Source organism: Silurus aristotelis (assembly GCF_946808225.1).
Source record: "Silurus aristotelis genome assembly, chromosome: 1".
Classification (NCBI taxonomy): Eukaryota; Metazoa; Chordata; class Actinopteri; order Siluriformes; family Siluridae; genus Silurus; species Silurus aristotelis.
In genome coordinates, this window is record NC_139574.1 from 37,985,253 (window position 1) to 37,999,358 (window position 14,106).

The 14,106-nt window shown below is 36.1% G+C and overlaps 2 protein-coding genes across 8 annotated transcripts in view; one reads left to right on the plus strand and one right to left on the minus strand.

Annotated features, from left to right (window-relative positions):
* The window catches only part of LOC310724396 (uncharacterized protein), a 142,148-nt gene extending 136,521 nt beyond the window's left edge, over positions 1–5,627 (plus strand). For 3 of the 4 annotated variants that reach the window (XR_014533054.1, XM_083538360.1, XM_083538361.1), the window contains 3 exons: positions 3,729–3,796; positions 3,997–4,040; positions 5,225–5,627. Coding sequence is in view for 3 of the 4 variants with exons in the window: in XM_083538360.1 (XP_083394486.1) it covers positions 3,729–3,796; positions 3,997–4,040; positions 5,225–5,372 (260 nt within the window). In the remaining variant the exon portion in view is untranslated. The remainder of the gene's footprint in view (positions 1–3,728; positions 3,797–3,996; positions 4,041–5,224) is intronic. The other variant, XM_083538362.1, reaches the window with a different exon arrangement.
* The window catches only part of LOC310723807 (uncharacterized protein), a 544,801-nt gene that overhangs the window by 158,010 nt on the left and 372,685 nt on the right, over positions 1–14,106 (minus strand). The window lies entirely within an intron of this gene.

Here is a 14,106-nt window from a genome sequence, read left to right on the forward strand (position 1 = left end):
TTCCAGAAAAGCTGGAGTCACATTTTGACGCACTGGGTATCCCTTTAGCGTCGTTTTTTAACGTGCAGGGATTCCCATAGACTTCTGTAGATCTCTGAACCGGAACCTGCGGCGTTGAAATTTGATGTGTTGGGGAATCAGACTGCAGTCCATTTTGTGTTATGAACAGGATCGGGACTATGATAAATAAGAATAAAAATAATAGCTTGCTATAAATTAATTATGGCAGGGCTACTCAATCCAGGTCATGTTTTTATTCACGTCTCTAAAACTGCCTCTTTCTCACCAACTACCTGCATGTCTTCCCTCACCACATTTATTTATTTATTTATTAGGACTTTTCCTATTTATTTATTTATTTATTTATTTATTTATTTATTTATTTATTTATTTATTTATAAATTCATCAGTGGTGCTGACGTCATTGTATGGAGATCCCATGTTTCATTGCGATTTCCCACTCGGAAAGTAAAACAGTTCATTAATATAATTGGGAACAATCCCTACAATTTACGGAACAAAAACTGTTTAATCAGGTGAAGAAGTTGTGTTTAGAAGCTGTAGAAGTGAAAGGAAGCAGTTTGGTGATGCAATAAATCACAGCAGACATTATAAACATATAACTTGCTGCACCATATGTGTAGTAGGCAGGCTAAGATAGATAATTACATTCAAGTTTGTTTATTTGTTTTTCCACATTTAATCATGCAAGGAAATAGAGGAGATTGTATGATATTTGGAAATTGTGTGTTTTAAGTTACCAAAATGACAGTAGCACTTTAATACCTTAGCCTTTTATAAATGTTCAGATGAGGAACAGTGTTGCCAGATTGGTGTGTTTTCCAGTAATTGTTCACAAATCCACACAAAAAACTCTAGTAAATACACAAATCTTAGCAATAACAATACAAATTAATTTTGACAATTAATTAATAAAAAAATAAAAAAAACAATACTGTGGAGCATCACATATTTACACTATAATAAAGCAAATTAAGTGTTCTTGTCTAAAGAAGGTTAGGGTTAGGGTTAGTCATCTGGGGTTAGGGTTAGGGTGTTCAGGGGTCACCAACATGGGTCCGCAAGGACCACATGAGTAGCCCACTTTTCTAAAAATAACTGTTGCCTACTTTGTTAAATCATTGTTGATAATTATTGTGAGAAATCATTAACATGATCAGTGTCTTCACATAGATGAATATCATTAAATTATTAATAATAACATATAGTAAAAGGTAAATTGAGCAAATTTGTTATTTCAGATCAAACTGAAAACTGTGTGTATCAAACTGGTAGCCCTTCACATTAATCGGTACTCAAGAAGCAGCTATCAGTTTCAAAAAGGTTGGTGACCCCTGGTGTAGGTCATCTAGGGTTAGAGTGTAGGTCATCTGCCAACACTGATGAAGAAAAAAATGGTAAAAATGTGAGGTGTTCAATTCTGAATTCTAAATCTTTTTTTTTTTCTCATCAGATCCTTCAGATTTGCCAGCTTCGAACAATCCTCTTTTATTTTAATCCCCCACCACACACACACACACACACACACACACACACAACACACACACACACACACACACACACACACACACACACACACACACACACACACACACACACACACACAATAGCAAAAGGCACTTTTAAGAGCCACGTCTGTCTTGTTAACCTGCTTTCTCTCTCTCTCTCTCTCTCTCTCTCTCTCTCTCTCTCTCTCTCTCTCTCTCTCTCTCTCTCTCTCTCTCTCTCTCTCTCTCTCTCTCTCTCTCTCTCTCTCTCCCGCCCTCTCTCTCTTATTGTTTACATCTGTAAAGGTCAAATTTGTGTATATTTCTGTATATTTCTTGTTAAATTATGACTAGGCCAAAATTCAGGCCCTGCCCATCTTGCCAGACTCCCAATCAGGCAAGCAGGAAAACTTGTTCTGTCTGCTTTGAAAGTCTGTCCACTACACAAAAAATAAAAGACAAAGTGGTGTCACTGGATAGGCAGTGGGGACAGTCTGTCATGAAAAGCAGAAATGCTGGGGGTATAATTGATTCTGCCCGTATTGCGGTAAGTAAAAATGCTAGTTTTTCACGTGTTATTTAAAGTGTTTATGTTTGTCATATAGTGAATATTATAGACTGGTACCAGTATGGTGTGGCCTTCATAAACCTATTTACCTTAGTCATATTTGTATGAAATAAAACTTATCTTTATGTTTAAGTTGTGTTAAAGAGAAACAATAAGTTGTGTTCTCTGTCAAATAATGAAGCAGTCGTGTTGGCAATAATAAAACTTTTTCTCAAGTCAAATGTTCTCTTTTATCAAATAATAAACTTTATGAAACTGATGAAGGCTCATTTCCTTGCATTGCACTCCATTGAATGACCTTAAAATAAAATTGCTTTATACAGAATGAATGCACTTAATAATGCAGTGGGTTTAACTAATGTGTATGTGTAATGTTTAACTGCTTTTGTTTATTTCAGGTGTGGAAACTTGAGGCAGTGGGTTACAAGCCTATTTTATTTATTGGAAAACAAGATAAAAATAATTCAAATAGGTGGGTTGCAGACATAATCACTCATCTGCTCCCCACTCCTGTCACAAGAATTATTTTAAATAAGATGAGGACAGCGTATGTATTTATCTTGACTAAGGGTAGGAGCAAGATTTTTGTTTAGAAATAATAATTAGTATTTAAAATATATGTTTTTTTGTTTGTTAATATGTACAGATATTAAATTAATGTAAACTTGTATTAAAGCAACCTCCACAGCACAGCAGCTGGACAATGACATCCCCATAGCAAAGTAGCACAAAAGCCCCAGTCAGGAGCAGTGCAACAATTCCATTTTGGAGAGCCTCACGGTGGAGCAGTCAGAGAGCCTCACGGTGGAGCAGTCGGAGAGCCTCACGGTGGAGCAGTCGGAGAGCATCACGGTGGAGCAGTCGGAGAGGCTCACGGTGAAGCAGTCGGAGAGCCTCACCGTGGAGCCGTCGGAATGCCTTACAAAGAAGTCCGAGACTCTATATACACTTAACCTTGTTTCTCTCTCTTCCCCATGTTCTCCAAATTCTCTCTCTCCTAGCTCCTCTACTACTTCCTCAGCTGTTCTAACTTCACACTCTTCTTCTCCTCTACCTTCACTGCCATGTTCTAGGTCTTTGCAACAGAGGAGGAAAAGGACAAAAACCTTAATCGGTTCACTGGCACCTTCTGTCACCCCTGTCTCTCCTCCATCTTTTATCACCACAGATCTCTCCCTTCCACAGTCTTATTCTCCAACTGCTTCATCTTCCACCTCCCAGTCAGGAGGGGCCATATGTGAAGAAGGGAAGAAAAGGTACGTTTTTTGGCAGTGGTGTACTTTAATCCCCACTATTAATGAATTTGCTCACAGACAAAGCTGACTTCATGCAAATTAGATTTATTCGGGTCATCAGGTTATTGATAGCCAATAAACAGTATTTTGTTCTTTTTAGTTATTCAGCTGTGTTTACGTGTCCAATGTCCAAGGGCTGTGGTTAATGTCAATCACTGACTTAAGCTAAGAGGGCTTTGGAAAACCCAGCCCAGTACGTTCTGCTTGATTGACAAAAAGCAGGGGCAAAGTCATTTGGACACAAATAGACAGGACCACAGATCCCCTCACAAGTGAAATGATAACTATTAACTTGAATTCAACTGCAAACTTGACATTTATTGCTTAATAAACGTTCCTTGTGTTTTAAACATTAAGGTTGCCAAAAATGTAGTAGGCAGAAGATCTTCCTATTTGATAAAATAACCGGGAAAAGAACAAATGAGGTCAAATGTATTTTATTAGGCTGCTTGTTTGTCTTAGTGACTGATTCTGGCTTTTAAATATAATAAAACAATATGTTATATGGCCAATATGTCCAGTGCGCTATCCAGTGACTGCTTGAACAGCTTCAATAATTATTACTGTGTGTGTGTGTGTGTGTGTGTGTGTGTGTGTGTGTGTGTGTGTGTGTGTGTGTGTGTAGGGACAAGCAGAATTGAAAGTCCACTGGTTGCCTTGCACTGTATGGTAAGTCGTGTTTCATTAAAAGTGTAACTCCATTGCAATGCTAAGTAGTCTATTTCATGACCAATATGATGTTGGCAAAGTTAAAATGGTGTCTTGCAAGCAGCATGGAAGTTTCCTTTATTTATGCCTGTACCAAGAGAAAGCTCCATGGTTCGTGTAGTTGATCATGGCAGGATCAAAAGCTTCAATAAAAGCTTCTTGACTTGACTTGACTTCTAATCATCCTCTGAGGTAGATAGAAAACTGATGCAAGTTTTTGCTAGGACATGGGCGATGGTCAGTAGTCTGTACTAAAACCCGAAGACTGAGACTGAATTTCAAATTCTTAAAATATTATTCAATTATTTTGGTACAAATGGGAGAATGATCTACCTCCTGGTGTGGATTAATATGTGTAGTTATTAGCAAGAGCCCAGAGTTTTGTGATTGAAGTGGACACAATGGATTATACACAATTAGCTGAAGGGTATTTATTGAGCAGGACATTGACCTTCAACATTTACCCAGTAATGCATTACAGTAGTAGTAGTAGTAGTGAATCATGCATGCATAAAATTATTATTCAGCATTTGAAACACTAAACTTGTCATAAATTCGCAATATTTGTAGGATGGAGAATGCAGTTCTACATGTGATTTAGAAAGGACTGATTGCACTCAAACAAGACCTGTGTTCTAAACTGTACTAGATGATGTGATAATACATACATCAAGACTCAAATTAATAAACTTGCATATTATTATTTAGGTTTGGACCAATAATTGCCTACAGTAGTGTCTTGCAATGAAGACCAGAACATTGACGGTAGTGGTGCTAAAATGGATGAGGAAGATTAGAGCAGTGAGAAGGAGAAGAGCAGTATTAAATATGAAGAACGGGAGAACAATGATGAATAGAAGTGAAAGCAAGATGCAGTCACTATCCTTATCCCTGTGTCTGTACAACTTATAGATCTGCATGGAATGTAACATGAAAACATGCTGAAATCTACATTTCTACATTTATTCAGTATTCTGCAAATCATGGCAACTTTTCAGCTAATCCAAGAGTGTTTCTTAAACAGTTAAATAGACAGGTTTAATGCCACTTTAACAAATATAAAAAAAATAGACTTGAACTCGATCTTGATAATCTTGATTTTTGTTCTGTGTTCCAATAACATGTGCACTTATGATACTTTGCAGTGGCAAAACTTGGAATGACACCTGGGAGCCTGCCAGCGAGTCCCAGCATTCCAGCGTCTCCAAATACCAACCAGCTTTCAGAATGTCAATTTTGAGGGTTTTGTCGTTGTTGTTCTTGTTGTTTTTTGTTATTGCTGTACTTCATTAAAGTTTTTGTACAGTGCATACACTCTTTTAGTATTTTTTTTTTGTTGTCATTTTAAACACCTTTTGCATGTTTTCTGAACTGCGTAACAGCCAGGTGGTGTAACATGGAGAGGAAATGCTACAAACATGCTGTTATAATGGTTTTCCCAAAGACATGTTTTTAATGATTTTTGCAGAGCAGTTTTATTATGGGTAAGTTAACATTAACTGTCTCTTATGCCATGCATGAATAAATACCAAAATATAAATATAAAAATATATTTAGTGTTACATATTTCCCATTCACATATTTCTATTCATTTAGCCCAAAATAGAATATGTTTATTAATAAGAATGATTATTAAAATTTACAACTGATTGCCTTTTACTAAAAGTTATTTTCATACAATTTTATTATGAATGTATTTAAGTATCTAGTTGAGAGAGGATACTTTAAGACATTTGTTGTAATCCGTATACAGCTGTTCATACCATATAAATCAATAGGCCACTGTTTTAGAAAAAAAAGATTCACTAATCAATAATCTAATCTACATAATGTTAGCTCCTGATAGATATCTATAACTGTAAAATTTTATTTTTAATGAGAAGACAAGCCGGTAGATCCTGTAAATACTATATTTGGACAAGTAAGTGGGACGTTGATTTTGACGGGCTGTGGCTGGATTAACTTTTAGGCAAAAATAGAAGGTGCTTCATGTTGCAAACTGTTTTACTGTCATTATGACTTCACTAATACTGTCAATGAACAATGAAGTATTGCTATGGTACAAGAAATTCATGATTTACCGAGATCCTAACCGTAACACTACAGCACAAGTATACACTTCAATGAACTACAAATTACAGCACCATGTTTTCCCGTCCCATTGATAGAGTGGCAAAGGCTTATGGGTAATGTAGTTGTAAAATCTAGTAATTAAATGAAGTAAACACTAAGTTCAATGAACAAATTAATATCTAAATATGTTCATTGTGCAAACCTTTGATATTTTCGAGAGCCAGATTAAAATGTGGTATTTTACTTAGAACACTTTTTAAAACCCCTTTAATTTTTATAACCTGTTTATATACGCTATATTCAAAAGCATTCACACGTCTGCCTTTACATCTAAATGAACTTGAGTAACATCCGATTCTTAATCTATAGGATTTAATATGATGTTGGCCCAAACTTTGTAGCTACAACAGCTTCAACTCTTCTGGGAAGGCTTTTCACAAGGTTTACGAGTGTGTTTGTGAGAATTTTTGATCATTTCTTCAGAAGCGCATTTGTGAGGTCAGACACTGATGTTGGACGAGAAGACCTGGATTACAGTCTCCGATCTCATTCATCCCAAATGTGTTCTATCTGGTTGAAGTCAGGACTCTTGTGCAGGACAGTCGAGTTCTTCCACACTAAACTCACTCATCCATGTCTTTATGGATCTTGCTTTCTGCACTTGTGCTCAGTCATGTTGAAACAGGAACGGGCCGTCCCCAATCTGTTCCGACAAAGTAGGTAGCATGAAACTGTCCAAAATGTCTTGGTATGCTGAAGCATTAAGTGTTCCTTTTACTGGAGCTAAGAGGCCGAGCCCAACTACTTAAAAACAACCCCACATAATAATCCCCCTCCACTTCGTGGCTGAGTTGCTGTCGTTCCCAGTCGCTTCCACTTTGTTATAACACCTTTAACAGTTTACTGTGGAATATTTAGTAGTGAGGAAATATCACGACTGAACTTATTGCACAGGTGGCATCCTGTCACGGTACCATGCTGGAATTCACTGAGCTCCTGAGAGCAACCCATTCTTTCACAAATGTTCGTAAAAGCAGTCTGCATAATTGAAATACCTGAATAGCAAAACAGCAATAAATGAACTTGCATTTCATCTATCTATCTATCTATCTATCTATCTATCTATCTATCTATCTATCTATCTATCTATCTATCTATCTATCTATCTATCTATCTATCTATCTATCTATCTATCTATCTATCTATCTACAGTGAGGAAAATAAGTATTTGAACACCCTGCTATTTTGCAAGTTCTCCCACTTAGAAATCATGGAGGGGTCTGAAATTGTCATCGTAGGTGCATGTCCACTGTGAGAGACATAATCTAAAAAAAAAATCAAAGAAATCACAATGTATGATTTTTTTAACTATTTATTTGTATGATACAGCTGCAAATAAGTATTTGACATCTGAGAAAGTCAATGTTAATATTTGGTACAGTAGCCTTTGTTTGCAATTACAGAGGTCAAACGTTTCCTGTAGTTTTTCACCAGGTTTGCACACACTGCAGGAGGGATTTTGGCCCACTCCTCCACACAGATCTTCTCTAGATCAGTCAGGTTTCTGGCCTGTCGCTGAGAAACACGGAGTTTGAGCTCCCTCCAAAGATTCTCTATTGGGTTTAGGTCTGGAGACTGGCTAGGCCACGCCAGAACCTTGATATGCTTCTTACAGAGCCACTCCTTGGTTATCCTGGCTGTGTGCTTCGGGTCATTGTCATGTTGGAAGACCCAGCCTTGACCCATCTTCAATGCTCCAACTGAGGGAAGGAGGTTGTTCCCCATAATCTCGCAATACATGGCCCCGGTCATCCTCTCCTTAATACAGTGCAGTCGCCCTGTCCCATGTGCAGAAACCCCCCCCCAAAGCATAATGCTACCACCCCCATGCTTCACAGTAGGGATGGTGTTCTTGGGATGGTACTCATCATTCTTCTTCCTCCAAACACGTTTAGTGGAATAATGACCCAAAAGTTCTATTTTGGTCTCATCTGACCACATGACTTTCTCCCATGACTCCTCTGGATCATCCAAATGGTCATTGGCAAACTTAAGACGTGCCTTGACATGTGCTGGTTTAAGCAGGGGAACCTTCCGTTCCATGCATGATTTCAAACCATGACGTCTTAGTGTATTACCAATAGTAACCTTGGAAACGGTGGTCCCAGCTCTTTTCAGGTCATTGACCATCTCCTCCCGTGTAGTTCTGGGCTGATTTCTCACCTTCCTTAGGATCATTGAGACCCCGCGAGGTGAGATCTTGCATGGAGCCCCAGTCCGAGGGAGATTGACAGTCATGTTTAGCTTCTTCCATTTTCTAATGATTGCTCCAACAGTGGACCTTTTTTCACCAAGCTGCTTGGCAATTTCCCCGTAGCCCTTTCCAGCCTTGTGGAGGTGTACAAATTTGTCTCTAGTGTCTTTGGACAGCCCTTTGGTCTTGGCCATGTTAGTAGTTGGATTCTTACTGATTGTATGGGATGGACAGGTGTCTTTATGCAGCTAACGACCTCAAACAGGTGCATCTAATTTAGGATAATAAATGTAGTGGAGGTGGACATTTTAAAGGCAGACTAACAGGTCTTTGAGGGTCAGAATTCTAGCTGATAGACAGGTGTTTAAATACTTATTTGCAGCTGTATCATACAAATAAATAGTTTAAAAATCATACATTGTGATTTCTGGATTTTTTTTTTTAGATTATGTCTCTCACAGTGGACATGCACCTACAATGACAATTTCAGACCCCTCCATGATTTCTAAGTGGGAGAACTTGCAAAATAGCAGGGTGTTCAAATACTTATTTTCCTCACTCTATCTATCTATCTATCTATCTATCTATCTATCTATCTATCTATCTATCTATCTATCTATCTATCTATCTATCTATCTATCTATCTATCTATCTATCTATCTATCTATTTATTAAGTGTTGGGAAATAAGGATTCCTCCTTATCATAATAGATGTCTTGCTTTGTCTTTGTCTTGCTTGTCTATGTCCTTATTATAATCTGCTTATTCCATGTCTATAAACAGGTTATAACTGTTATACAGTACCCTAATCTAGAACACAGGCATGTGGCCACAGTTGTTTTTCCTCATCCCAGAACTGAAGACCTACAATTTCATTTAAAGTGTTTAGATGCAAAAGCCTGTAAGTGATGTTTAAAATCTTCTTTTTCTTGCTCCTTTGTGTCTGTCCATTAATTCCACTTTAATGGTATCCTTTCATTCATTCATTTTCTGCCGTTTATCCGTAATCCGGGTCGCGGGGGCAGCAGTCTAAGCAGGCCCCCGCCTTCTACTGCTGCCCAATCCTCACAGCACCGTCCCCACTTTATACCCACTTTAATGGTATTAAATAGGTTATTTTTATTGCCATTAAGGAGCTTTTTCACATATCTGTACTTTACTGAGGTATTTCTATTTTACTTTAACTTCACTACAATTCATAGTCAAATATCTTACCAACTTACCAGCAAGCCACCAATCAGGGTCGAGCATGCTCTGTTTTGAACTAAATATGGTTTTGGACTCATGATACAGTATCTCACAAAAGGTGTGTAGACCCCTCACATTTCAGCAACCATTTAAATATATAGGGACGATGCAATAGAAATGAAACTTGTATATAATTTAGAGTAGTCCATGTGCAGCTTGTATTGCAGTACAGATTTACTGTCCTCTGAAAAATAACTCAACATACAGCAATTATTGTCTAAATAACTGCCACAGGAATTATAACAAACTATCTGTATCAAATTAAATTCATATTCATATTTTTTTCCATTGCATTGTATTTGATTGAATCGCATTGTGTTGAATCAAATAGAAATCGTATCGCAACGCATCGTAATAGGGGGTGAATCGTATTGTATCGCATCGGTAGCTGCTTCATATGAATCTTTAATGTATCGCATCCTCGGCTATGCATCGATATACAAATCACATCGGTGTCAGTTATGGAGCTGCAAATCCCTACCATATATAAACTCAGACTTCTGCAGGATGCATTTTCTTTGTTTGATTATTGACTGTTGTAGTTGTGATGTGGTTTAGGATCTATGAGGGTTAGGAAATATATGAAATTAACTTAAGTTACTGGTTTACCTCACAGTGTATCTGAGAGAACTCTTGAGACAGAGATTTGGCTTAGATAATAATATTTGCTTCTTTTCTATTTCTTTATTCATGCCTTCAAATCGATTTGTATCATTTGTAAATTATGCACAGCTCTTTGGATTGATTCAAACTTGTACAGCAAATGTAGAACTGTGCTGGTTCTGTTGAGCATGTCTTCAGTCTATTTGTTTCTGTTCTGATCATAAAACTCATTGTGGGTTGTGCAGGAAGGCTTTAATTCAAGAATGTCAAAACTCCAAAAACACTTCTGACACTGGTGTGTTGGTGTGGAACTTTGGTGTTTTTGTGGTAAGAGCTTGAAAAGAAATATTTGACTACTGCCAGGCGCATTGTGATGTATATAGTCCTTTCTGATTGTTGCTTGTCAGACTGTACGAACATGATCCCCATGTCACGCTGTAGGATCTCTGTTGTAGTGGTGGACAAAGTACATAAACCATGTTGTTGAGTTAAAGTAGAGAAACACTCAGTAAAATATTACTCCAATAAAACTAAAAGTGCTTCCTTTAAACTTTCACTTGAGTAAAAGTACAAAAGTATTTGCCTTCAAATCACTAAAGTGTGTAAAGTAGTAGGATTTTCATTCAGAAATAAAAAGGAGCGACTGATATCGCAAAATGTAGTCGAGTAAAAAGTACGATATTTGACTTTAAAATGTACTGAAGTAAAAGTCTCCCCAAATGGAAATGCTTTAGTAAAGTACTGTACAGATACGTCAAAAAGCTTCTTAAGTATTAAGTTAATTAGATTTACTTTGTTACTGTTCACCACTGCTCAGTGTCATAATGTCAAACTGTACAACTGTTAAAAACTGACTCACGCAAGAAAAAGATTCATCCAAAGTTTTATGCCATCGATCCGTGACACGTTCAGACCACCTGACTCATTTCTACATTTTCCTTATGCTGGGTTGAAGTTGTCATGGTAACGAACTCACCAGGTTCGGCGCTCTTATTGGTTCTTGGTTTGACACTTCATAGGAGAAGTAACGCTGCAGAAAAGAGTCTTAAATCTTCTCAAATTTGTCGAACAAATTATAATAATCGTACAGTTTAAGCCTATAATTAGAAGACAATGTGAATTCTATGTGTGTGTGTGTGTGTGTGTGTGTGTGTGTGTGTGTGTGTGTGTGTGTGTGTGTGTGTGTATGTGTTCTTCCAGAAAAAATCTTGTTCACGTGAAAGAAAAGTGTCAATGATTTTTTTTTTGTTTTAAATGTAGAAAAAGTTCAGCAAAAACCATCTAGTAAAATCTCAATCCAGAAGCAACGCTCATCTAATTGAGCCACAATTATCTCATACATACAACTGAGCATATCATTTAAACTCACACCTAGAGGTCGACTGATACAGGATGACCAATATATGTTGCTGATTTCTTTTGTATGATATGTTTGGCCAATTATCATCCCCATCTTCATCTCATAAAATTGCTTAAATTATATATTTATTTAATAACACAAGCCTCTCCAATCAGTGTGCTTGTTAACAGGTTTTGGTCTCCGTGACTACCTGTAACCTAAACTACAGCTTCAACTACAGTTGAAGACTCTTTAACAATGCAGTTCAAAAAAGTTACTGATTCTCTCTCCAAAAGTAGCATCATATTCAACCAATGAAATAAACAAGGCTAAAATAAGAATGAAGGATAAGAACTTCGTCCAATGTGGAGTGGTTTTTGATCGTTGTCAATCAATTCATTTTAAAGGAAAGGACACTATGTACAAATAAAATCTCCACAAATTTAAACCTATTTTGTAATGACTGAATTGAGATAAAAAAAAATAAAAATAAAAATCTGTGTGACACGAACAACTCGTATTTCTTGTCCATTTAAATCCCACCCTCCCTCCATCCTCTACGCCGGCTCCAACAGTTCAACACACTCCCTCCATCCTGCACAGGGCCGGCCCTGGTCAATTTTCTGCCCTGGGCAAGATTTTACTTGGTGCCACTTCCCTCACAGCCCATTCACCAATAATCATTGTGTTCAAACATTCATAACCTTATTTTAAATTGTTTCCAGTGAAAATATAAAATATAGGTGCTGTCTGGGTCACATTATAAATTAAACACAAACAGTAAGAATAATTACATCTGGTCTTCCTGCACACAAATATCTTTATTTAAACACTTCTTTATCATACAGTACTGTTTAATCTTCCACTCTATTTTAAAAAGTGTTCGATGTCCAGTAGGTGGCAGTAATGTTCTACTAAACTTTAGCTCCTTCTAGCGGTATCACGATGAATTACACTGTACTACAATTTTAAAGGGAATTTGACATAAAATGTTCCTTTTTTTTACTTTTGTTATAAACAAACATTACCAAATTAGTACGGTGGCCGAGAAGTACAAAACACATTAACAAATCCGAAAACAAAATAACAAATGCAAAAACAAAACAAATCCAAAAACAAAATAACAAATCCAAAAACAAATTAACAAATTTAAAAACAAAATAACAAATCCAAAAACAAATCAACAAATTAACAAATTTAAAAACAAAATAACAAATCTAAAAACAAATAAACAAATCCGAAAACACAACGACAAGTCAGACAAACAGGAAAAGGTAGGTATCGTTTGTGAATGTAAACCTACCGATCATTGGACGAGACACCTGTCATTCACCTGTATATCTTGACTGACAGGTGTCTTGTCCAATGATCTGTAATCAAATATATAATATATAATATAAAATATTTCATATGATCAGAAGTGATCTTACAGATTGAATCCCAGTGGAAATGCGACTGATCCGAAGCTGCTGCTTTTCAGCTGATACACACTGTGTGGTCAAAAGTATTTGGACACCGGTCTTTTCAAGCCAGATGTGGTTCATAAATTTACCTAAAATGCACTTTATGACTTTTATCTGAAAGGAATATCCACATTTACTATTATTTATACAACACCATGTCACTATTAGGGTTTATTAGAAGATTACACACAGCAGTAGTATTTGAGTGATGTAGTGGTGAAGCTCTAGAAGTTTTTTGTGCAATAGAAATAAATGAAATTCAAGTTAAATAAAGCTGATTAATATTAATGTAATAAACTAAATGATCCAGAAAAGACGAGTACAGATTTAATAACATTTATTTTGTCCAAAAATGTTTTTATAAAATTCACTATTTATGCTGAGAACCTGCATGAAGGTGGTACTAAATTTATTAAATGTACCATTTACATGTAAAACTCAATCAAACTTACTGTTAGAACTCAACTTGATCTGACCTCAAATCAGGCTCTAAACTGTAGCAGTTCCTCCTCCACCCACACGGGGGAGACTCCTCAACTTGATATAACTAGACAACAAAAACGATTAATAATATTAATTAATAATATTTGTACATATTTAAGTAAAAAGAAAGTCCTGACAGAGCGCAGTGTAAGATTAAAATCTGAGAACCAACTGCAGTAATTATTATTATTATTATTATTATTATTATTATTATTATTATTATTATTATTATTATTATTAATTTTATTATTATCATTAATATTAATAATTTTATTATAGATATTTTTTTGATAATATTAAACTGTCTTAAACTTAAACTGTTTACTGTTTTACATACTGGGGGTTTATGTTTAATTTTTAAGCTGAATTTTTGTGATATAAATAAATGAAACAGAAATTAAATAAGGCTTATTAAAATTAATGTAATAAATAATGTAGAAATAACGAGTACAGATTTAATAACTTTGAAACAATTTATTTTGTCAAAAAGTTTTTATAAAATCCAGTCTTTATGTTGAGAAACTGCATGAAGTTAGTATTAAATGTATTAAAAGTATCATCTAC